The sequence below is a fragment of the Rhinolophus ferrumequinum genome, chromosome 2, assembly GCF_004115265.2.
Source record: "Rhinolophus ferrumequinum isolate MPI-CBG mRhiFer1 chromosome 2, mRhiFer1_v1.p, whole genome shotgun sequence".
In the NCBI taxonomy this organism is placed as follows: domain Eukaryota; kingdom Metazoa; phylum Chordata; class Mammalia; order Chiroptera; family Rhinolophidae; genus Rhinolophus; species Rhinolophus ferrumequinum.
In genome coordinates this window covers 46,617,450-46,643,438 of record NC_046285.1, presented here as the reverse complement: position 1 = coordinate 46,643,438, position 25,989 = coordinate 46,617,450, and the positions used below count along the sequence as shown (strand labels likewise).

Genomic DNA, 25,989 nt, shown 5'->3' with positions numbered 1-25,989 from the left:
TGGCAGGAAATGACAGAAAACCTGAATACGGAACTGAAGCAGAAACTTCTTGTCTTGATGAGAAGTGGCAGCAGCTAGAGAGTGTTGACAACGTGAGGAGCTGGGAGCTCAGAGCAGACATCGCACTATTGGAGGTGGGTACCCTGAACGGTGGGAAAGGAGGGGAGCACAGGGTAAGAGCTGAAGAGGAACCTACCTGGCTTAGTCCTTGCTGAAAGATGAAGTCACTGCTAGTGTGCTTTAACTGTTTATGGCCCGAAGGCTTGGGTGGGAGTGGTTGTGGGATAATGAGCATCTGGGGTGGAAACAAACAGGAGGGGCTGGAACCCAGGGAATATGATTCAGCAGCCATCCAGGATCCCCGGGTTCTGCTGACAGTCTACAACCCTTTCTAAGGTCTGTTGCTCTAAGGCACTGAGTTGGGAGGAGGACCCCAGGAGGTGAAGACAACGTCTCTGGTCTAGCAGGAGACACAACCCACATAAAAGACATTGTCACCGATCAGGAAGTCGTTGCTAATGTGCGCCAGTGCTGAGAGCCAAGAGCTGATGGAGGCCGGATGACCCGATGGTTCCACTAGGGCTAGCTTCTGGGTTTGTAGGACCACAGAATCCCAGAATGTCAGAAATGGGGGCGCCTTTATAGATGAGCTACATTAACCTCTTCATTTATTGTTCCATTGGGGAAAACTGAGTATCTGAGATGTTCAATGGTTTACCACATTAGTTAAGTTAATGTTTGTAAATTGCCTAGGCTGGTACATGGCAAATAAGTACATGCTCTGTGTTGATTCCCTTACCCATGTTCCCACAGGCGCTTAGTAACAGAGCTGACGTGATCTGACTCCCAGTCTTACTTTCCTGATGCTATAAGGCAGCCTCATGATGAGGCCCTGGTTGGTGCTGATAACCTGGGTATCATGCTTCACCAGGTTACTCTCTGGTCTCCCATCTCTAGACATTACCTCTTGGCTTCCCTATTCCTGGCCAGTAACTCAAGGATACTACGTTGTCTCTGTGTCAGAAACTTTTTGTTTCAAAACTATATGAGGATGGGAGGTTTATGGGAGAGTCAGGCTGACACCCAGGAGGAAGAGCAAGAGAGGACAGGACCATTGGTCCTTCTTGCTTCCTTATTACTCATGAATATTTCAGAAACTTCTCCCTTCCAGTTTCCTGTGTGAAGTCCTTTTGTTGCAGAGCAGCCCAGGAAGCAGGACCATGGATCTCTTCTACCTGCCCGCCCCAATCCATAATTGTTGCCCCACAAGGGGAGGCAAAGCTGGTCTTGGCAGTGACTCATCCCTCCGTGCAGCTGACTTAGTCAATACTTCAGTGTCCTCTTTGCATGTTTTTAACCAACCTAACCCCAAACTTCCCTTGGGCTGGTTTCCAAGGGGTTTTTCAAAAAGCATGGAGGAGTTTTCAAGTGAAGAGGAAAATTAGACAGTCTGAAGGCCTGGGTGGAAACACTGCAGAGTCCTAGGAGTGGTGGGAAGAGGGACTCTCAAGAGACAGTGAAAAGCACAGGGAAAGACACCAATGGGATGGGAAGTGAGTAGGGAAGGGTGGGCGGGGGAGTTGCCAGCTGGTAAGTGACGTCAGGGACCAGAAGTCTCAGCCACCACCAGAGCAGATGAGCCGTGGCCGTTGTTTCCTCTTCACACCAAAGTCCAGGATTCCACAGATGCAGAACAACTGCAGCTCCTCCCCACGCACAACTGGCAGGGCGAGTGGAAACACGGGGGATATCCCAGGAGAATACTAATTTGGTAGTCCTTCAACTGGTGTTCTCTACATAGTTCTTTGTAGAGAATTAGATTTTTAGTTAGTAAAAATCTAATCGCTCTTAATGTTCAAGATGAAGGATTTATTATACTACATGCTGTTTTGAGTCAGTTATTTTCTTTAGAAATATAATTCAATGGTTTTTAAACATTGAAGAATAAGTGCCTTATTCCCAGCACACATTGTTCCCCAAGTTTTCTCCAATGGAGGCATCAGCTGACTGCCCTACTCACCTCAGGTAGCAGGTCTGAGTGGAGATGAGACAGCACTTGCCCTTGGAGTTGGAAAATTTCTGAGTAGAGTTAAACAGGTTGTAGAGAGGAGTACAGATGTTCACTTTATCAGGAACTGGACCGATATATATTTTGACACCTACAAAAGGAGTCATACGTAGAACAGTGAATGAAATGGCGCTATAATTCTAGGGATGTTCTAGCACCCCTCGTTGATTCCCACTTCAAGCCACTGTTCGGCTGGCCTCTTGTCACGAATGATCCCAGCAGTTTTGATACCCAGGTTTTTTAGTGTTACCTACAGCCATAATGACCGCTCTCCAGACTCAGGTATACCCAGGCCGTGTCAGGTTGTCTCAAATAAGTCCCCATCCTCCCTTGCCCCGCCCCCATATAACTGAGCAAAGGTACTTTCCTAAAACTCCCATCTGCTTTGTCTCAGCTTCTATTATCTTCTAAGAAAAAAATGTCAAGAAACTTTGAGCTGTATCATTGACTTCGGCATTCTTGTTTTCCCTCCTCTTGATTTTTGGCCCCTAATTATTCCCATCTTCTGTTACTCTCAGATGTGGAAGTCGGTAGTAGGCCATGATGTATCTGTTTCCGTGGAGACGCAGGGTGACGACTGGGACACAGACCCTGACTTCGTGGTGAGTTTGGAAATAGCTTTGCTTGGACAATGAAAAGGGGGTGGAGGCATCTAGGCCATTCGGTAACCTTTGAGGTGACTTCAAAAATGACAGTCTGGGACTGAGATAGCCCTCAGGGTGAAGCTGATGGTTGTCATGAGTGGGACATGCATGGTATCTGGCGTTGAGGATGGAAGGAGACAGGTGCAGAGTAGTGTGACGTTGTGGTTGATAGGCTATGACAGGCTATGCTGAAGGAGCAAGTTAGGTGGGGTCTCCTTTGGCCTATGAGCTGGGATTTGGGCCGGACGTGTAATTTGGGGTAATTGAGGAATTACAGGAGACCTGAAGGGGAAAGTATAGGGACGCAGTAGGAAGGGCCGTTTCGCAGCCCACCAATTATAATTTTAACGTGGGAGTGAGGGTGGTGTAAACAGAGGCATCTGGAGGAGAAAGCAGAGGCAGGGGACATTTGGGGGCATGTGCATCAGTGGCATGGCCTCTCTAAGTGTGGCACATCTCCTTCCATCACTTACTGCTGAGTGCTGTCTTTTGCAGAATGACATCTCTGAGAAGGAGCAACGGTGGGGAGCCAAGACCATTGAGGGCTCTGGACGCCCAGAGCATATCAAGTAGGTGCCACGGGGAATGGAAAGGGGTGTGGGAAGAGCCCAGGGAAAACTCAAGAGACTTAGGAGAAGGTGAGGGTGGAAGGAAAGAGATAAGGCAGTTCATGTCTATATATCTTTGTATTTTTTGCTTGAATCTCTGTCTCTGTGTGTTCCTGTATGCGTCATTGTTTATTTGTTTCATGTCTCTCTTCTGATTCCCCCAACGGTATTATCTCTCATTTATTTCTAACATCTATGCTGTTTCCCTAAGTGGGTCTATTATAAGGGATCCAGAAAGGAAGTAGTTCAAATGCTGAGGTTGTATCACTTTATCTATCTATCTATCTATCTATCTATCTATCTATCTATCTATCTATATCTTTCATCTATTTCTATCTATCTATCTTCTCTTCTATGGATTAGTCAGGATCATCTATACTGTTTATTGTGTGCTTTGGACAGTATAGAATGTCAAATATTAATAACAAGGTACACACAATAAACAGTATAACAAAAACAGGAATAAAAAAGCAAAAATCGACAACTGCACACAAATTGGCAAATTTAATACAGCTTTACGCTCCATTTTAACTCCCCTTGACACACACTCTAACAACAGTGTTTTTACCTCTTTCATACCTAGATTTAAAAACTGTCAATGGATGACCACATTGCACAAACAACACACTATGAAAACTTGGCACATGTTTATACAATTTGATAATATTTAGAACTATGCATTGTTTAATCAGACATAAATATTAGGTTGGTACAAAAGTAATTGCGATTTAAAAGGTTAAAAATAATTGCAATTACTTTTGCACCAACCCGATAGCTAAACTTAAGTAACCATAATGAATATTATTCTTAAACAAACCAAGCAATATGGGACAGACACATTTGTAGAGATGACAAAAATGGAACAGGGTCATGCAGGAAGCTTCTTGATACCCTCTGTAGGCTCAAAAATCACCCCCGCCCCCCAAAATTAAGATCCCTTTGCTTTTCTGAGTAAAATTCATTCAGCACTAATGTTCTGAGAACTGTTAGGATGAGGATACAAACTCTGCTTCTACCCTTTCCCTCCCAGTGCCAGTCTCATGAATAGCAGGAGTAGAACATTTTAAGGAAGACTCCTAAATCCCTGCCATGATCTTATGAATATCAGAGAGATTTAGATTCAATTCACAGCTCTGCCATTACTGGCAATGTGAATTTAGACATCTCCTCTCTCTGAATATCAGCTTCTTTATTTATCAGACGAACATAGCCCTAGCTCCCCTGCAGAATTCAATGGACTAACATATCAATGTCTATTGTAGTACATAGCGCCTCTCAGCAGCTCATTAATGTTATTTCTCTTTTCTAATGTAGATTAATCAGATTTTCTTCCTAAAAACCTAACATAAACATGAAAAGAGAGGACAATCTTCCTTCTTCCTAAGGTGTGTTTATGTGGACTTGTTGTGTTGCATAATCCAGTACATACATAACTCTGACTGGTGACCAATGGAGCTGGTGACTCTGGATGTTTATTAGCCTAACTGGATCTATATATGATAGAATAAATGGTGAGGACATTTGCATAAAACCCACTCCCCTCCCATTTACCCAGGCTGCCGACATGTAAAAGCCCCATCTCTGCTAGTGACTAGCCAAGTGACCTTGACAAGTCACTTTTCTTCTCTGATTCTCAGTATTCTCACTGGGATCACAAAGACCTCTAGAGGACCTTACAGTAGTAAGGCCTCTAGGATTCTCTCTGGCTAGAGTGGGAGGGCTAAGCCGATCTTTAAGGTCAGATGGGAATCAATGAGGCCCTTGGGGAAAGAGGGGAAGTTGAAGAGGAGAACAGAGCTAAGATGAGTCAAAGCAGGAAAAGGAAGTGATTGTGGTTCACTCTAACCTCACTGCCTTCCCCCACACCATGATCTTTTTTTGTTTAGGTCTGCCTAAAATAAATTTAGCTTGGGGAGTGGTTTGGTAATTTGGTGAATGGTTCAAATGATCTTATCCATTCCTCATCTGTTGTATAGAGGAGTCCTGGCCCAGGCAGCTCCAAGCAGCCTAGTGTTTCCTAGGAACTGCCTGGTTTTCAAGGGCGGCTACCTTTTCCTCCGTCTTCTTTTGCCACTCTTGCCCACTCATGCTCGTTGGCTTCTTTACAGTCCATGTACCCCATCTCCACTCCTGGCTAGATATAGACACTGGTCTGCTTCTTGTCACTACAGATTAGTTTTGCCTGTCTTAGAATTTCTTGTAAATGGAATAATATAGAATGTATTCTTTTGTGTCTGTCTTCTTTCGCTCAGCATAATGTTTTTGAGATCTATCCACGGTCTTGTGTGTATCAGTCTGTTGTCCCTTTTTATTGTCAAATAGTATCCCATTGTATGGATATCCCATTGTGTGGTTTCCCATTACCCTGTGGATGGACATTTTGAGTTGTTGACAATTTAGGGCTATGACAGACAAAGCTGTCATGAACAGTTGGGTTCAAATCTTTTTCTTGACACATATTTTTATTTCCCTTGGGAAATATCTAGGAGCAGAATTGCTGAGTCATAGAATAATTGTATGTGTAACTCTTTAAGACACTGCCAAATTATTTTCTGATAGAAAGTTACCATTTTTCATTCCTACCAATAATGTATGGGTTTTAATTTCTCCACATACTTGTCTATACTTGGCATTGTCAGTATTTTTTATTTTAACCACTCGTGTGGGTATGTGGTGATTTTAAATGGTATTTTTCTGATGACTAATTTTATTGAGTCTCTTTTCATGTGTCATTCATGTATCTTCACATATTTTTGTTTCAAGTGTTGGTTAAAATCTTTTACTCACTTTTAAACTGGGTTGTTTGTATTTGTATATAGTTTTAAGAGTTCTTTGTATATTCTGATACAAGTCTTTTGTGAGTTATTTGTTTTACAAATATTTAATCCAGAGTGTAACTTGCCTTTTTATTTTATCAATGGCAACTTATGATCAGAAGATATTAATTCTGATGAAGTCTAATTTATCAAAATTTTTTATGGTTAGTGCTTTATGTGTCTTAAGAAATTTTTGCTTACCTCAAAATTGTGAAAATTTTCTGTTTTGTTCTAAAAGATTTATAATTTTGCATTTACATTTAAGTCTATGATCAAATTAGCTTTTGTGTACAGTGTGAAACAAAAATTGTTTCATTTTTTTCCATATAAATATTTCACAATTCCAACTTCATTAATAGACTATTCTTTCCCCATTGACTTACCTGGCATACATGGGTGTCTATTTCTAGACAATTTTATTGATCTATATGTCTGCCTTGATCCATCTCACACTACATAGATTATTGTAGGTTAATGATAAATCATGAAATCAAATAGTCTTCCAACTTTGTTGGAAAAAAAAAATACTTTTACAATCCCAGGACTTTACACTTCCACATACATTTTAGAATAAGGTTGCCAATTTCTACAAATGTGCTTGTTGGTATTTTGATTGGGATGACATTAAATCTATCTATCATTTTGAAGAGAACTGACATCTTAATGATCTTGAGTTTTCCAATTCATGAATATGGGATATATCTGCATTTATTTAGGTTTTCTTTAATTTTTTCAGAAATGTGTTCAAATCTGTGTTCAAGTGTGGCACATCTTTTGCTAAATTTATGCTAGCAAATTTCATTTGATGTGTCATTTATTTTTAACTTTCAATTTCCAATGTCTATGACTACTAGTATGTATAAATAGAAGTGATTTTGATAGTGACCTTGCATTCTGTGACCTTGTCAAATGTACTTGATAGTTCTAGCAGTGCTTTTTTTGTAGGCTTGTTAGGATTTTCTGCATCTATGATCATATCGTTTGTGAAGAAAATTTTATAGTCTGAGTTACGTCTGTGCGTTTACTCTTGTAATAAAAACAGCAAGATCTGTTCCTTTGCTTAGCTTATCCTTGAGGTTCTGGATTTCACTTGGGTCCCATAAACTGCACTGCTTTATCAATCCCAAGGTATTTTAAAACTTAAAATAGTCAACTGAGAGTTAATGAGTCAAAATTTTCTTTGGTGTGTTGCAAAGCACATTGAAGTGTAATTTTTTGTTTCCTTCTATCTCTTCCACCTGACCACTATCTCCATATATTAATCATCTTTCTGCCCTAAGGGCCTAGCAGTACCTCACACTCAAAAGTTTAATACTTAATATTTATTGAATGAAGGAATGATATAACTAAGATCTACTTTGAGTGGCTTCAGCTATTTTCTAAAGAATCTGATAAAAAATTGTTCTTTGGCACCAACATTTTTATTGAAATTATGCTGGCTATTGGCATGATCCTCTGACTAGCCTAGCTGTCATCCAATAGGTGGGTATTCCTGAATCTCATTTTCTAATCCCTTTTAAAAACTTTTTTCAACTGTAATATAGTTATGACCCATGTAGCAATTATTTAATTGACCCATGTAGGACTCACTGAAAATGCACACTTTTCCCATTTAAAAGTAATGTTCAGGGGGCAGCTGGTTAGCTCAGTTGGTTAGAGTGCAAGGTCTGAACAACAAGGTTGCCAGTTTAATCCCCACATGGGCCAGTGAGTTGTGCCCTCCACAACTCAATTGAAACAACTACTTGACTTGGAGCTGATGGGTCCTGGAAAAACACACTTAAGTAAAAAATAGTTTAAAAAAAAAAGTAATGTTTAGCCTCATTTTCTTCATTTGTCATCTGAGTACTTTGGAAACTATCAATCATTTACATGTTCTTGGAACCAATAGTTTTTTTGACACAGACAGCTCTAAAGTGCTGATGTTGATGAACTAGCAACACAGGTTCTCTGCCTTCACTGCTGCCAGAGGGTTTAGAGCAGGCACGGGGACAGAGGGTTCTTCCAGCACTTAGCTTAATATCATCTGGTTCCAATCCAGCTTTCTAAAATTAACTGTGACTGAAGCTGAGAAAGCTTTTTAAAAAGGCCTTTGGTGGGCTTATACTACAAGGCTACCAGATAGATCTGTTCTTCCATGAAAGAGGAGAATTTCTGCTGTAAGATGGCCTTTCCACCTGTAACCAATGTATCTAGTTTTCCTGAGCCAGTGAAATTCAGTAACATCACTGTCTCAATTCCCTAAACCTCCATTTCTTGCTGTGGGAAATCAAATTTTTAATTTATCGTTCTCTTGCCCATGTGTTTCTAAGAAGCCCCAGGGAGCCCCATATGTGTCTAAGTATCAGTCCTGATTGTCACTGATTGGTGCTGATGCTGAGCTATCACTTCATATCCTGAGGCCAAATAGATATGCTGAGGTGCCCTCATGATAAAGATGGAAGTGAAGTAAGGAGAATGACTCCTTTTAGTGTTACATTCTCTTAGGGATAGAGGTGTCCCTAACCAAGGTTGTTTGAGCCTCAAAGTGTTGTAACAATTAGTAATGAGTGAACTGTATTAGTTTTTAGTTCTTTCAGGAATTATCAGATTTGGGGTGGGGGTGAAGGGCATTCATTTTTGACAAGAAAATACTTCATATGTAGATAAATTTCCCAAAGCTATATTTTTATAACCATCATTTTTAATGACTTCCTAGTATCCCATTGAAAGTAATATTGCAACTTACTTAGCTATTCTCTAGTTATTAGACATATAGATTGTTTCTTCGTTCTTGCCATTACTATATACAATGTTTCAGTGAATATCATTAGACACTAAACTTTGCCATATTTAAAATTATTTCCCAAGGTAGACTCCCAGGACTAGAATGTGGGTAAAAGGGTATATGAATATTTTTTGTGCTTCTTGGGGTAGAGTACCTAGAAAGCAAATCCATTCAGAGAGGAAAATAACTTCTCGGTTACTAGAATATAGATATTGTCCTCTGATATTTAAGAACGTGAAAAATGGGACTAAATACCCACAGGTTATTTAGTGAGCAAAATAACAGATTTGAAGAAATATTATTGGCTTATGGAAAGTTTAAATCAGGCTATGCAAGCCACACTAATCTCTTACTCCCAGACCCAGCACTGGTATAATTTGGGGGCTCAGGTTATTGGTAAAAATAAATAGAACACACCTCAAAGGTTTCTATTTTTTCTGAGAAAGAGGATTTGTTGACTTCCCTGTGTATGATGAGTCTCTGACATGTGGTTCCTTCCAGCATCCACCAGCTGAGGAACAAAGTGTCAGAGGAGCATGATAGTCTCAAGAAGAAGGAGATGGAATCAATGCCCAAAGCATCCCATGGCTACGGAGGTCGCTTTGGGGTGGAAAGAGACCGAATGGACAAGGTGAGTTGAAAGGGAGATATTTGCTTCAAAAAAAGATTGATTCATTTGTTGGTTTCATGGTTTAAAACTTGTTCAAAAGTACAATATTCATTTGGGCTTTAAAATCGAATGTCCATATATTATTTGTGTCTTTCCCTTCCCCTTGCTCAATATCAGCACATAAAATATAGAGGGTAGAAAATGGGAGCCAAGAATTGAGAAGGGCTGGCCTATAGTAGGTCCAGCCATACTGTTAAATCCTAGACTGGGGATACAGGGAGCACCAGGAGAGAAGAGAAAAATATGTTTTAAAATCCTTTAGTGCTTTATGTGTTTGTGTATTATGTCTATGTTGTAACTTCTTTACTGTATATTTTGTGTTCTTTTTGTATATATTATGCATTATTTACATGATATGCACATACATATGAAAAATATTGATGTGAATTTATCCATTAGAAGCCCTCAAATATGAATATTGTTTTTCTTTTTCCATTAGATACTATAAAAACATAAGAAAAAAATGCTTGTATATTGAATCATATTTTCCATTGACTTTCCTAAACTCAAAGACAGAGATATATATATTCCTATAAGAAAAAAACGTTTACCATCAAGGAGAAAAAAAAAATCCAAGGAAAGTCTTTAATTCAGCCTTAAGAAGTATTTTGTTTCATCCTTGTGTAAAGTGTATTGTAGGCATTATATTCTTCCACAAAATTCCTAGGAAAAAAGTAAAATAGAAACCGTCATTCATTCTTGAATTCAACAAGCAGAGTTGATGTACACAGACCCCAAAATACTGCAAAACCAGTTCCCAGGAGCTCATATAGAGAGCGCTTCATGTCAACCTCTGTGTTAATGTTGTTTATCCCATCATGGGATTGGAAATATAGGCGAAGGGAAAGAAATTTCTAATTTTTTATTAGTGGAGACTCTGTAATGCTCTGTAAGACTCTCATTATTTGGTTGGAAGTATTGTTCAGTATCTAGATTATGAAGCATCCATATCTAAATATTACAAGAGACATATATTTTAAAACCAAATAGAAAATAAAACAGTAGGTGGAGTTAAAAGTGGAGGGGAATAGAAAAGATTTAAGTTGCACTCGTATGCCATCTTGTAGTAGCAGACAATACTATGAGTATTGCCTACTAACCCCCTTTGGTATAAAGAGTCCATCATTGTTAAGTATCATGACTCACGTGGCGCTTCTGAACTTTGATGGCCATACAGGAGCAAAGATCTAAAACAAAAGTACCTGGCTGTTTTTGTGAAATATTTCATTCTGGCTGTGGCATCCAGTCAGTCCCCTTCGGTCTCTCTGTAGTAACTACACTCATTTCTATTTTGATACACAAAGCCCTTGTTTTAGCTCTCTTTTTGTTCCTAGTTTAGCCACCGCTCTGTCTTCCTAATCCCTATCCTTCCAGCTCCTAGCCCATCCTGTGGGAGTTTCCTGAATGATGAGTTCTTAATTAAAAAAGAATCAGGGTGTGCAAGGCTCCAGAAAAAGGCACCTTGCTCTCTCCTCACGTATTCCTTTGTGCCACTGTCAGAGGCTAGGATTCTGACCCAGAATGGAATTTCTTGTAGTCTTACATCCCATCCCATCTCTAGGTCATTTTATTTTTTTCATGGTGATTTTTGTCTTGTCACTCGTTCCATCCTTGATTTTCCTCAGAGTGCTGTGGGCCATGAGTATGTTGCTGAGCTGGAGAAGCACTCTTCTCAGACTGATGCTGCCAGAGGATTTGGGGGCAAATACGGAGTCGAGAAGGACAGGGCAGACAAGGTAAGTGGCAACTCTCTCCCCGTGTCACTCAACTCAAATCTTGTGGGACTTACGAACACGCCCCCTTGAATGTGGGTCTGTTCTTCTCCTGTGGAAAGATGGGGCATGGACTCAAAGAGAGTCCATCATGAGGCCAGGTCCTGTGACCTCACTCAGCAGGGTCCTTGATGCCGCTGTGAGAGGCCACACGCTGAGCTGAAAGGTATTAATATAAATGAGGCAAAGACTCTCAAACTCTTAATAAGGAATTCCTCAATCCTTTGGTTTTTGTTATACCTGTACCATGAAGAGAGAAGAGGGAAAATCCAAAGTTCCTCTTTTGGTCAAATATCAAAACCTTACAAATATTTATACCTTTCAGGAAAACAGAGATGTCAGCTTAAATGTGATTACCATGGCAGCACATAATCAAGGAAAACAATTAATTAGGGTTACCATGGTTCTAGAAGGTAAAGGTTACTTTTCACAGGATTTAGCACCAAATCTCTGAAGTCCAGGTATTTTAAAGGCTCCTGTGTGTGTGTGTGTGTGTGTCTGTGTGTGTGTGTGTGTGTGTGTGTGTGTGTATATATATATATATATATACACATATATATATATGTCATTTTAAAGAGAGAAAAAGAGGATAGTATGATTACAGATGGAGTGGTCAGGAGAATACAAGTGATAACTCATTGGTGTTCTCAGTATCACACCTCAGATTCTTTGATCTTTTTTGTGGTACAGAACAGTATCTCTTGCCCGGCAGCCGCACACATAGAGAACATCTCCTTCACAGAGAGCTGAGATTTCTGTTTTTAACCTTCAGTTGTTTGTTAGGGTCTGAATCCTTAAAGCTAAATATTAGATGTTATTTCATTGGGGGCAGAAAAAAAACTCAGAAAAGTTAAAAATACACTATGAGGGTAAAGGAAATATATCCAGTCCCCGAGCAGCTAGGATCCAGACTCTCCTGGGTGCCTTCCGTCCACCTCACCCAAATCCACAGCTCGGGGTTTCTGCTGCTGTGTAAGGGAAGAGAAGAGGCCCAGTACCATCAGTTAGGAATCGGATACTATCTCTTACATGTGCATAGTACTTTGCAGTTTACAAGGCACTTTTCTCGTTATTATGTTCTTTTAGTTTCATGAGAGTTAGGAAGAAAGGCACTAATTTATTGAAAGACCCAGTGCAGACACTTTATATACCTTGCTCCTATTTAGTTCTGACAATATCCCAAATGAAGAAGGAACGTTTTCCTCATTTATAATTGAGGTTAAGAAGGCAGTTATACCTATTTTCATTGTATATTGGAAGAGACTGAGGCTCAAATATTAAAGGACATGCCTAAAGTTAAACAAGTAGGGGGTGGGGTTTGAATCTAGAGCTTTCTGTGTCCAGAGCCCGTGTTCGTTGCTCTATAGCACATTGCCCCTACACCAGCCTGGCAAGGTACTATCATTAACCCCCCATACTCAGCCCTGAGCCCCTATAAACGAGCCTCTGGGCTGAGCTGGGAGTAAAGGTAAGTGAGAGAGGGGGAAAACTGTCAGCTCAACTCTAAGCAATTCTCTCTCATTTTCGTTGTAGTCAGCAGTTGGCTTTGATTACAAAGGGGAAGTGGAGAAACACACATCTCAGAAAGGCAAGTACCCTGCACTTCAGCTTTAGTAACATGACTGCCCTGCTGTGCTGCTCCCAAGTCACCTCCCAACAGCTGTCATCAACTCCGTTTAGTTCCATGACCCATTTCCCCACTCTTTTATTTATTTTTAAATCCAAGTGTGTCCTTTCTTCTTTCTCCTTTATCCCTTTCTATGAGCTTGATCAAGTTTTCTGTAGTCCCCCTTTCTCCTCTAATGGGTTAAAAATAAGGTAATCCACTCCCTTATTTTAGGAGGTTATCCTTAAGTTTCAGTATGCATCTTTGACTTAAATTTAAAATTAATCTTTAGCTCTTCCTGAATAATATAGGAAATATAGAATAATTTAATTACATTCCTTCTATAGTCTACATTCTTTATACCAACTGGACAATTATTGTTGTCCGGTATACATTGGTTCTATGGGTTTATGAACCCCACAAAGTTTAATAATTATTATCTAGTAAATTCTTATTTAAACTGACCTACCTATTTACCAACTTTCTACTTCATCATTTGTTGTATTTCATTGTTTTCTTCCATGCTAATTCTGTTTCCTCCTTGCTTTTTCTATTTTCTTCTTGCTAAAGTATATCCTTTGATAATTCTTTCAGTGAGAATCTGTGAAAGAACTCCCTTGCTTTGTCTAAAAATTATCTTTATTTTTTTCCACTCTTCATTGTTCATTCATCACTTTGAAGATATTGTTTTATTGTCTCTGGCATCTGTCTTGTGTCATCATCATTCCTTTGTAAGTAATATGTCCTATCTCTCTATCTTGTTTTTTTTCATGAAAGGTTTTCTTTTTGTCTCTGATATTCTGAAATATCATCAGAATATGTCTGGGTGTTGGATTTCTTTTTATTATTCTACATGAGACTTATCACTCCTCTTCAACCTGAGAAGTGACTTTCATTATGGAAAGTTCTCAGGCATTTTGTCTTTGGATAGTGGCTTTCCTCTCTTCTCTTTTATTCTTTCTCCTGGAACTTATATTCAAGTTGTGTTTCATTCTCTTCTTGATGTCTCTTTTTTTTTAAGACAGTTGGTTTTTTTTTTTAGAGCAGTTTTAAGTTTACAACAAAATCGAGAGGAAGCTACAGAGATTTACCATATACTCCCATCCCCACACATGATAGCCTTCCCACTGTCAACGTCACTCACTATAATGGTATATGTATATATTGTTTTTAACCAAGAATGAATCTACACCAACATCATAATCACCAAAAGTCCATAGTTTACCTTAGGATTCACTCTTGGTGTGCATTCTATGGATTTGAACAAATGTATAGTGACATATATCCATCATTGTAATATTATGCAGAGTATTTTCACTTGTCCCCAAATCCTCTGTGGTCTGCCTGTTCATTCATCCCTCACCCCCAACCCCTCACAACTCCTAGAAGCCACTGAACTTTTCACTGTCTCCATAGTTTTTCCTTTTCCAGAATGTCATATAGTTGGGATCATATAGTATTCAGCCTTTACAGATTAGCTTCTTTCACTAAGTAATATGCATTTAATGTTCCTTCATGTCTTTTCATAACTTGATAGCTCATTTCCTTTTAGCACTGAATAATAGTCTATTGTCTGGGTGTACCACAGTTTATCCATTACCTACTAAAGGATATCTTGGTTGCTTTCAAGTTTTGGCAGTTACGAATAAAGCTGCTATATATATTCATGTGCAGGTTTTTGTGTAGACATAAGTTTTCAACTCCTTTGGGTAAATATTAAGGAGTGCAACTGCTGGGTCCTATGTAAGAGTATGTTTAGTTTTGTAAGAAACTACCACACTATCTTCCAAAGTGGCTGTGCCATTTCCACCAGCAATGTACGTATAAGAGTTCCTGTTCCTCCACATCCTCACCGGTATTTGGTGTTGTGAGTGTTCTGGATTTTGGCTGTTGAAATAGGTGTATAATGGTATCTCATTGTTTTAATTTGCATTTCTCTGCTGACATATGATGTAAAGCATCTTTTCATATGCATGTTTACCATCTGTATATCTCCTTTGGTGAGATGTCTGTTAAAATCTTTGGTCCATTTTTTAATCAGGTTGTTTTCTTATTGTTGAGATTTGAGCTCTTTGTGTATTTTGGATAACAGTTCTTTATCACATGTGCCTTTGCAAATATTTTCTCCCAGTCTATGGCTTATCTTCTCATTTCCTTGACATTGTCTTTCACAGAGCAGAAGTTTTTAATTTTAATGACACCCAGATTTTCAATTCTTTCTTTCATGGATTATGTCTTTTGTGTTGTATCTAAAAAGGTATCACCATGCTTAAGGTCATTTAGTTTTTCTCCTGTGATATCTTCTAGGAGTTTTATAGTTTTGCATTATACATGATCTTTGAGTTAATTTTTGTGAAGGGTATAATATTTGTATCTAGAGTCATTTTTATTTTTATTTATTTATTTTTGCATGTGGATGTCCAGTTGTTCCAGTGCCATTTGTTGAAAAGACTGTCTTCTCTCCATTGCATTGCTTTTGCTTCTTTGTCAAAGATCAGTTGACTGTTTATGGGGGCCTGTTTCTGGGCTCTCTATTCTGTTCCACTGATCTATTTGTTTATTCTTTCAATTATACCACGTTGTCTTGATTATTGTAGCTTTATAGTAAGTTTTGAAGGTGGGTAGCATCTTCACCTTCCAACTTTGTGTTGGTTATCCCTTCAATATTGTGTTGCCTATTGGGTCTTTTGCCTCTCCACATAAACTTTAGAATCAGATGTCAGTATCAAAATGGGATTTTGATTGGGATTGCATTGAGTCTACATATCAAGTTAGGAAGAACTGACATCTTGACAATCTTGAGTCTTCCTATTCATGAACATGGAATATCTCTCCATTTATTTAGTTTTTCTTTGATTTCATTCATCAGAGTTCTGTAGTTTTCCTCTTATGGATCTTTTAAGTATTGATTTTTAAATATCGATACCTAAGTAATCCTTGTTGTGGATGCTAATGTAAATGGTATTGTATCTTTAATTTGAAATTTTACTTGTTCTTTTTTGGTATATAGGAAAGAAATTGACTTTTGTATATGAACCTTATATCCTGCAACCTTGCTGTAATTGCTTATTAGTTTCAGGAGTTTGTCAGTTCTTTTGGATTTTCTACACAATCATGTCATCTGTGAACAGAGACAATTTCATATCTTCCTTCCCAGTCTGTGTACCTTTCATTTCTTTTCTTGCCTTATTGCATTATCAAGGACTTGCTGTACGATGTTGAAAAGGAGTGATGAGAGGGAACATCCTTGTCTTGTACCAGATCTTAGTGGGAAAGTTTCAAGTTTCTTACCATTGAAGGGGGTCAAGTATATGGTGATGGAAGGAGAACTGACTCTGGGTGGTGAGCACACAATGTGATATATAGATTATGAATTATAGAATTGTACACTTGAAACCTTTGTAATTTTACTAACCATTGTCACCCCAATAAATTTAATTTTTAAAAAGTATGCTGTTACCTGTAGGGCTTTTATAGATAATCTTTTTCAAGTTAAGAAAGTTCTCCTCTAGTCCTAGTTTACTGAGAGTTTTTATCATGAAAAGGTATTGGATTTTGTCGAATGCTTTTTCTGTACCTATTGATATGATCATGTGATTTTTCTTTTTCAGCTTGTTAATGTGATGGATTACATTGATTGATTTCAACTCTTGAGCTAGCCTTGCACTTAGATAAATCCTACTTGGTCCTGGTGTATAATTCTTTTTATACATTGTTGAATTCAATTTGCTAATATTTTATGAGGATTTTTGAATCTGTGTTTATGAGAGATATTGGTCTGTGGTTTCTTTCTTATATCTTTGTCTGGTTTTGGTATTAGAGTAATGTGGTTCTCACAGAATGAGTTAGAAAGCATTCTTCTTTTATCCTCTGAAGGATATTGTAGAGAATTGGTATGATATTTTCCTTCAACGTTTGGTGGAATTCACCAATGAACACATGTGGGCCTGATGCTTTGTGTTTTGGAAGATTATTAATTATGGATTCAATTTCTTTAATAGATGTAGGCCTATTCAAATCATACATTCTTGTGTGAATTTTGCCAGATTGTGTCTTTCAAGGAATTTGCTCATTTCATGTAGGTTATCAAATGTGTTGGCCTAGAGTTATTCATAGTATTCTCTTATTATCCTTTTAATTTCCATGTGATCTGTAGTAATGTCGCCTCTTTCATTTACAATATTATTAATTTGTCCTCTTAGTTTTTCTTAGCATGGCTCGAGGCTTATTGATTTTATTGATCTTTTCAAAGACAGCTTTTAGTTTCATTGATTTTTCTCTGTTGATTCGCTGATTTAAATTTCATTAACTTTGCTCTAATTCTTATTTCTTTTCTTCTGCTTACTTTGGATTTAATTTACTCTTCTTTTTCTAGTTTTCTAAGGTGGAAGCTTAAATTATTATCTTACTCTTTATTTCTTTTCCAATATATTCATTTACTGCTATAAAATTTTCCCTAAGCACTGCTTTTACTGCATCCTGAAAATTTTGGTAACTTATGTTCTTCATGTCTCTTAATTTTGCTTCTCTATTTCCATCTCTTTATCTCCTTCCATGCATTATGAGTAACTCCCTTGAATCTATGTTGAGTTCACCAATTCTCCCTTCAGCTATATTTGATTATTGTCTATTACATTTTAACTTTCTTGCAGATATTTTCATTTCTGGAAGTCCCCTTTGGTTCTATTGCAAATATGCTAATTCTTTTTCTATAATGTCCTATTGTTTTCATTATGTTTTTTCCCCTTCTTTAAGCTCTTGAATTATTATTTTTTTTTAATTTTAAGTTTCTTTCATATTGTTATATTATTTGCTACTGTTGGGGATGCCAACTCTTCTTTTTGATTAATCTGCTTTCGCTATGGTTACTTATTTCTTTGATGGTTGTAATTTTTGTTTGTGAATTTATTTCAGTAAGGGAGATGGATATTTGTTTTATGTGAGTTTCATATGCACTGGGTTGAGTAAATTTCCCAGATAATTTTACATTTACTTCTGACTGAGTTTCAGAGGTCTTAATAGTCATGGACCGTTTTTTTCTTTATTTTTTTCTCATTATTAATTAAATTCTTAAATAAAGATAGGTCTATTTAGTCTTTAAAATTTTTTGAGTCAGTTATGATATGTTGTGTTTCCAAGGAATTTTCCCATTTTCTCTATTTTGTCAAATTTATTGACATAAATTTATTTATAGTATTCCCTAATTTTCTTTTTAACCTCTGTAAGGTCTGTAGTGATATGCTCACTTTCATTTCTAATGTTGTTAATCTGTGTTTTTTCTCTTTTTAATTGATTATTCTTACTAGAAGTTTACCAATTTTATTACCATTTTTAAAGAACTAATTTTTCACTTTGCTCATTTTCCTTATTGTTTACTGGCTTTAAAATTTTATCGATTTCTGCTATTATTTTTATTATTTTTCTTTCATTTTAATATGAACTTAGTTTTTCTTTTACTAGTTTTTGAAGGTAGAAACTTAGATAATTGATTTTAAGCCTTTATTTCCTGTATGGGTATTTAAAACTATATATTTCCTTCTAAACACTGCTTTTGCTACATCCTACAATGTCATGTGTGTTTTAACTTTTATTCAGTTTAAAATATTTTCAAATTTTCCTTATGATTTCTTCTTTGACCCATGGCTTATTTAGAATTACGTTATTTATTTTCCAAGTATTGGGGGAATTTTCTAGATAATTTTGTTATTAACATCTAACTTAATTCTATTGTGATCAGAGAATATGATGTCTAATATTTCAATCTTTTGAACTGTTTTAAAACTTATTATATGGAGCAGCATATGGGCTACCTTGGTGTATGTTTTATGTGCATTAAAAAGAAAATGTGTATTCTTAAGTTTTGGGCTACAGTATTCTATAAATGTCAATTAGGTCTTGTTAGTTGATAATGTTTGGACCCTCTATAATTTTAGATTCTTTTGTCTAAACTTTTTGTCAATTAATGGTCATAAATTTGTCTATGTTTTTCTGCTTCTGTCAGTTTTTGCTTCATGAATTGTAATTCTTTTAATAGGTTTATACCACCATAGGTATTCCTGATGAATGATGAATTGTTCTCTTATCATTGTATTGTGTCTCTCTTATCTCTTTATCCCATTTTGTCTTGAGGTCTACTTTATCTCATATTTATGCCATCTGTCTGATGCTTGCTCTTTCTGTGGTATATATTTTCCTAGATCAGTATTTAAATTAATTTCTCAGCTAAGAATTCCTGTATAATATAAGTAGTATAAAATTGTATATTTGTATTCCACACTCTCATGTGTAGGCCTGGAGATTCCAAGTCTCACAGCTGCCAAGTGCTGAACAAACTATAAGCCCCCCAACCATTCCCCTGGATGAGTACAATTTTTTGAGAGCTCTTTTATAGGGGTGGACAGAGACTTATTTCCTGCTCTCCAGTCCCCTGTTCTTATATAGAAATTAGAACCCCATAACTACATCCTAACCCTAGTGCTAACTTAAAACATCCGTGTTTTTCCTGTGGTGTCAGCTCATAATTACCCTTGTATCTACTGATTTGATTCATCTATTTGTTTTTGAAGCCAGGGATTATTTTTTTCTTCTTTTCTTTTGACCTTCACTATTTAAAAAAAAAAAGATTGTTATATTTTAGCTGACATTTCTAAGTGTTTATATGGGAGTAAGGAAAGGCATACATTTCATATGGATGTGGCTTTTCTTTCTTAATTTTTGGAAGTCTCTCCTTACACCCTCTATACTTTCCCCTTCCTTAAAGAAAGACAATTGAAATGATCTTCTCATCTTGGGAGAGGGGAAAAGAGAAAAAGAGTGAACAATGTTAAATGAAAGCTAGCAAAAGATGGCTTAGAACACCATTTCTCTTTAATTCACCTATATTCAAGCTCCGCTCTCTTCCCTGGCCCCAGTCACCTTGCAGCCATTCCTCCTGACTTCTCTCTTCAACAGCACTTTCCTGTGGGCTGAAAATGGGCTCTTATGACCGCTCCTTTCATCATAGATTACTCCCGTGGCTTTGGTGGTCGTTATGGGATAGAGAAGGATAAACGGGACAAGGCAGCTCTGGGATATGACTACAAAGGAGAAACAGAGAAACACGAGTCCCAGAGAGGTAAGTTGGGGTTGGAGAGGAGGGAGATCACAGAATAGCATAGAGCCCTTCCTCTATCCTTTCTGGAAGCTGATGCTGAGGACCCAGAATAAAGAGGGGCAGATGTGCCATGGAAGTGGTGGGGTAAAGAGTAAGTATATGTGTGTGGAAGTCAGTAGGGGGAGATTAAGAGGGGTAGAGAGGAAAACAACAAGATTAAGAGCAGGAAAAAGGGAAGAGAAGGGGTCATTGAGACAGGGATGAAGGCACACAGGCTGGTGATGGCAAGTGTATGATTTGGCTATGAGTCTTAAAGGGCCCTCTACCTCACAGAGGACAGATAGGTCTCCTTCCTCCCTGGGACACGTAGGGGATGTTTGGATGGTTCTCCTTATTTTTTCCTGTTTCTTCCTTTACATTTTTTCCTTTTCTATCACTTTTTTCTTTTTATGTTTCCCTCTTCCCACCTCTCTCCCCTTCATTCTCTCCCAAGTTTTATCGCCCCCATCTTTTTCCCTACCTTCCCATCCATGCCTCTCTCTATCCTCTGATTCTCACAGTTTCTCATCTATTTCTGTTTTCCACATTCCTGTCTTCTGGTTTTTTCTTCCCACTGCTCCCTCTTCCCACCAATTTCCAGCAATTTAACTCCTATTATGACTCTCAGATCTTTCTGTCCTGCAGATTATGCCAAGGGCTTTGGTGGTCAGTACGGAATCCAGAAGGACCGAGTGGATAAGGTAAAGTACCAGAATACCAATTTCCTGAGAATAGTTTCTTAAACTGTACTGGAAGTGCATGGACAAGAGTGAGAGGCAAAAATGGAAAAAGCATAGGAAACGCTAGGTGTACTGAGGTGTCCTCCTGGTGTCCTGCACTCCCCATTAATTACCCTCATCATCGAATAGGCATGTTTTCTATAGCCTGAGCTTTAAGGAAACTTAAGGGAGGCAGCGACAGATGGAGAGATACAAAAACTCTAGGGAAAGGTGATATTTAAAATTTCATTGATTGCTTGGCATTGTTTAACCCTATCTTTAATCTCTTCCCATGACACCTCACTGCCCTCCTCTAAACCAATTTCTCTTCATGCATTGCTCAGGGGCCCAATTGAAGATCAAATTGTTAGGGATACTTTCTACAGTGTCCCCAATCCCTGATATTGCTTTCTGAGTTACTCCCTTACCACCACCACCTCCCCGCCCGCCCACACACACCTACTGTTCTCCTGCAGAGCGCTGTTGGCTTCAATGACATGGAGGCCCCAAGCACAGCTTATAAGAAGACGACACCCATAGAGGCTGGTGAGTCTTAACAATTTCCTCTCTCTATGCTCTTTAGCTGCCTCTCTCTTCTCATTCTTTCTTCTCCCCACACTACTTCCTCCATGCCTTTAGTTACCTAGATTAGCTGAGGTAGACTTCACCTTTGTCCTCATATTCCTGGATTCTCTCTCCTAGAAATATTAGGTTAAGGGGATAAACAGACAGAGTGACATTGGGAAAGAAACTGTGAGCAGAGGACACAGGGAAGGAGAGATGGGGAGCCATTTGGGGAAAATACACAGGGATAAGGGCTTGGAGTGAGAGGCAGAGGGAGGGTGGTGGTCAGAGGGCCTACATATTTAAGGAATGTGTACAGGGAAGGATGCAGGTTAGAGGACCAAGACTTATGATTTAGAAAGGACAAGAGTCTGAGATTGCATGTCCTGGCTCTGTGGACATCTAGACTTCCAGACTATACAATCCTCCTATAATCCCCTTGTTCCTGCATCAATATCTCTTTATCTTCACTTTCATGAGTTCCATTTCCATCTGCTCTTCTCCTGGATATTTAACTGAGTCTTCTTCTTCCTTCATGTGCCACCCAATCTTGCCCCCTTCCCGGACCCCAGAGAACCCTAATTCTTTTTGCCTGTGTCTATAGCTTCTAGTGGTGCCCGTGGGCTAAAGGCAAAATTTGAATCCATGGCTGAGGAGAAGAAGAAGCGGGAGGAAGAAGAGAAGGCACAGCAAATGGCCAGACAGCAACAAGAGAGAAAGGCCCTGGTAAAAGTGCGCCATGAGGCTTCGCAACCAGCAGCCACTGTGGCAGAGCCAATGGTGCCGACCCCGTTGCCTAAGAAAATCTCCTCAGAGGTGAGTGCTTGGAGCCTTGGGATCCACATACAACATTTCTGCCCAGACAGGGGCCTAAATTGTCCAAATCATTAGTAGAAAATAAGGCACAGGCTTTCCTGTGTTAAGCAAAATCTACATGAGTGCTGTCCCTGTCTTCAGTAAGATTTCAGTTGGAGTATGTAGGTTGAGTGTGGGCCTCATATATACCAGAATGTTAGGGGAAAAAAGAGATTTACACAGGACAACAAAAGACAGGTCAGCAGCCAGTGCAGCTGACCGTTGCTGCAGGATTGACCAAGACGAAGGAGCCGTCACTTCAGGTTGGGCCCATCTTGAGGGATGAGTTTGGTTTGGATTGGCAGAGACAGAACAGGTGTTCCAGGTCATTATAAGCGATAAGATGGAGGCTTGCTTGCGTACAGAGTGGTGCTTCATTTTCCATAGGCCTGGCCTCCAGCAGGAAGTTGTCCGTCATCAGAGCCTGAGCCTGTGAGAACCAGCAGGGAACAACCAATACCCTCCTTGCCCTCGAGGCAGAACCCCCCAGAGGTAAGCTGAGCCCCCAAAATTCTGTGCCCTTTCCCCATCTCCTTATGTCCTAGGAAGTTGGGCCACACAGTGTGATCAACCATCCTGGTTTGTCTGGGACTGTCCCAGTCTTAACACTGAAAGTCCTGCATTCTGGGAAACCACCCAGTCCTGGGCAGACCAGGAGAACTGGTCATCCTAGCTGTGGTATTCCCAACAATGTGCTTTGGCTTCACAAACGTGCTTTTGTTTTCTTGGTCTTCCAAGGAATCTGACTTGCCTTCCACTTCCCTTTCCTCACACTTTTTATATTCCCTTCCTCTCATCTCTTGGTAGGTATTTTGAGTGGGTAGGTGTGGGAGGAGATGGAAGAATGAAGATGGATGAAAGACTGTGTTCCCTAGGAGAGGCTGTTAGATGGAAGCAAGGATGGAGGGTAGAAGTGGTAGGAGGGTGACGAGTGGGGTGTTAGCAGTCCTCCATTGGGAGCTTTTGGAGAGAGAGCTCCTGGTGAGTGCAAGTTCCCCTGCTCCACACTCTCTTCCCAGGATGATGAGGAGCCCCCAGCGCTGCCCCCCAGGACTCTGGAAGGCCTCCAACTGGAGGAAGAGCCAGTGTATGAAGCAGAGCCTGAGCCTGAGCCTGAGCCTGAGCCTGAGAATGAGTATGAGGACGTTGCTGAGATGAACAGATACGGGCAGGACGACGAGCCAGAGGGAGACTACGAAGATGTGCTCGAGCCTGAGAATCCCTCCATGCTGGCTGGTGAGTGGTGGGGGCCGGGGAGAAGCAGCTCCCGAATTTGGTCGGGTCTAGAGGAGGGTAAGAGGAAGAGGAATGACCCCATTACCAGAAGAACCTGTTTGTTTTCCTTCTCTGTGTTGGTGAAGCCATGTTCATGTTTCTCATAATGCAGGATCATCAGGCTGCCCGGCTGGGACGGGGGCTGGGATCTCAGCTGTAGCCCTGTATGATTATCAAGGAGGTAGGTGGGGAGTGACCTGAGGGGTCTGGTGCCTGAAAGCCCTTGATACAAAAGAGGGGAATGGATTCTGGGGGTCGGGGAAGGGTCCAAGCTTGGCATCAAGAAAACCAGGCCTATTTCCCTTCCTGAGGTTTAGAGTGGGCACAGGGCTGGAGGGATTCCTGTCTGACCATCCTAATATCCGGTCAATTTTCTCTCCAGAGGGAAGTGACGAGCTTTCCTTTGATCCAGATGACATCATCACTGATATTGAGATGGTGGATGAGGGCTGGTGGCGGGGACGTTGCCACGACCGCTTTGGACTCTTTCCTGCAAATTATGTCAACCTTATCCAGTAAACGGCCCTCAGTGTATCCTGCGCTGTGACTTCCCATGTCCAAAGGGGCTCTGCCTCCACGCCCCTCCCCATCCTGCTGCAAGTTTCCAATAGGATGTCATGAGTTGCCTGAGGCTCTAGGCAGACTTCCCTCTCCCTCTCCATTAGAGCTTGGGGCAGATACATCATGAGGAAGGAGCTCTCCTTCAGTGTCCTCTCTATCCTGTAAGAGCTCATAGACATTATCTTGTGGTCCTGCCTCCTCCTCCATGAATGCTCCCTCTAACACCCCAAGTTCTGCCTTTCGTTTTTTTGAGCTCTGAGCTTCCTGATTTGCTTACCTGGAAAAGTATGTCTACATTGCCTGGTTTACCTGGTGGTATTATCTGCCCACTTTCCTTCCCTGCAGATATATCTTTTCTCTACCCAGTCTTAAAATTGGAAATAAAGTGGGATTATTTTTCACATCTAGACTGAGGTAAATAGTGCTTTTGGTGCAGCCCCCAAGGGCCCTGACTCTCATGGCTCCAATTCTCCTCCCCTCTTTCAGGCAAATCCAGAAGATTCCTTCCTACCGCTGCCCACCCCCCTGTGCCCTGGATCTTAAGGGCTGGACCTTGTCCTTAGGCTGTACTTCAACCCAGTCCAAAACAGATCAGCCTGGGGAATGGTGGTAAGGTGGAGGAACAGGCCAGGTAGTGTCAACTTCTACTGGCTTCAGCAGCTGTGAGACGCCAGCTACCTCCTGCCTAGTAATGACTATACTCTTTTAGGACATGTTGATTTTTGAGGAAGAAGCAAGGTTTAGGAAGGAGGAAAGGGAAAATTTGGCAACAAAAAAAGGTGAAAGCTAAAGGAACACAGGCTCCAATGAGGTGGTAAGAGGATTTAGTCAGAGACAGTGGTCACTACTCAATCAAGTCCAGGCTTCTTTGTAACTGGATGACTGAAATCAATGGCCAAGTAAGAGGGTAGATGGAAGGAGCTCATGAAGATTCTGTGTGTTCCAGGACCAAGGCTGATAGGAAAAATGGTGAGGACATTTGGAAAGCCAGTGATGGACAAAAAGCAAATCACCAAGCAAAGTATGGCATTGAAGGAGAATGAGAGGCCAGGGCATGGGGGGTTCATCCTAGTGCATTGGGCTCCATGAGGCCAGAGATGGGAGATCCTAGGCAAAATCAAAATAAAATCTAAATCAAAGTGAGTGATTTGTTTGGTGTAGGGAATTTTTGGTTGGTAAGACATAGAAATCTATGAGGTCTGACAATTAAGTTGGTGAACTCGTTCTAGAAAATAATGCTACATACCTAGTCACTGAATATCACTACCATCACCTTCAAAGTACTCCCCTTAGGAAGCTATCCACCAATGCCAGCACCTAGTCCTCCCTTTAAAGACATTTTGGAACTCTATTTCTGGAATGGCCATCAGAGCCGTCATCGTATTACTCTTTGATGTCCTGAATGTCATCAAAATGTCTTCCTTTCAATATTCCCTTTATCTTTGGGTAAAGAAAGAAGTCATCGGGGGCCAGATCAGGTGAGTAGGGAGGGTGTTCCAATATAATTATTTGTTTACTGGCTAAAAACTCCCTCATAGACAGTGCTGTGTGAGTTGGTGCATTGTCATGTTGCAAGAGTCATGAATTGTTGGCGAAAAGTTCAGGTCGTCTAACTTTTTCACACAGCCTTTTCAGCACTTCCAAATAGTAAACTTGATTAATTGTTTGTCCAATTGGTACAAATTCATAATGAATAATCCCTCTGATATCAAAAAAGTTTAGCGACATCATTGCAACAAGTTCGCAAATGTGATTGTCCAACCTTGTATGCTAAATTTGGGTCCAGCTTTCAAAGATGGAGAAGACAAAGATGGGCTTGAGGAGCTAGGTTTAGTGACTGAGATCCATAGAAGCTCCAGGACTACATAAAGTTGTGAGCTGCCCACCCACTTGCCTAGAGCACTGTGTCCCACAGGCCTGTTCCTTGGCTTT

General features: G+C 39.8%; 1 protein-coding gene across 1 annotated transcript; it reads left to right on the top strand.

The window, feature by feature from the left end:
* On the top strand, nucleotides 1–24,464 carry HCLS1 (hematopoietic cell-specific Lyn substrate 1). Its single transcript, XM_033132852.1, has 14 exons — nucleotides 1–134; nucleotides 2,587–2,670; nucleotides 3,208–3,281; nucleotides 9,405–9,534; nucleotides 11,199–11,309; nucleotides 12,879–12,933; nucleotides 19,955–20,065; nucleotides 20,729–20,784; nucleotides 21,279–21,348; nucleotides 21,971–22,182; nucleotides 22,609–22,713; nucleotides 23,241–23,457; nucleotides 23,609–23,677; nucleotides 23,879–24,464. Exons 2-14 carry the CDS (start codon nucleotides 2,587–2,589, stop codon nucleotides 24,013–24,015), a joined length of 1,431 nt encoding a protein of 476 aa, XP_032988743.1. The 5' UTR covers nucleotides 1–134; the 3' UTR covers nucleotides 24,016–24,464.
* Nucleotides 24,465–25,989: the final 1,525 nt, after the last annotated feature.

Excerpts from the sequence above, each read along its gene's own strand:
- HCLS1 (XM_033132852.1), top strand. The coding sequence starts at position 2,587 with ATGTGGAAGTCGGTAGTAGGCCATGATGTATCTGTTTCCGTGGAGACG. Across the intron at positions 22,183-22,608 it reads CTAAGAAAATCTCCTCAGAG|GCCTGGCCTCCAGCAGGAAG; the intron begins GTGAGTGCTTGG and ends CATTTTCCATAG. Across the intron at positions 23,678-23,878 it reads CCTGTATGATTATCAAGGAG|AGGGAAGTGACGAGCTTTCC; the intron begins GTAGGTGGGGAG and ends TTTTCTCTCCAG.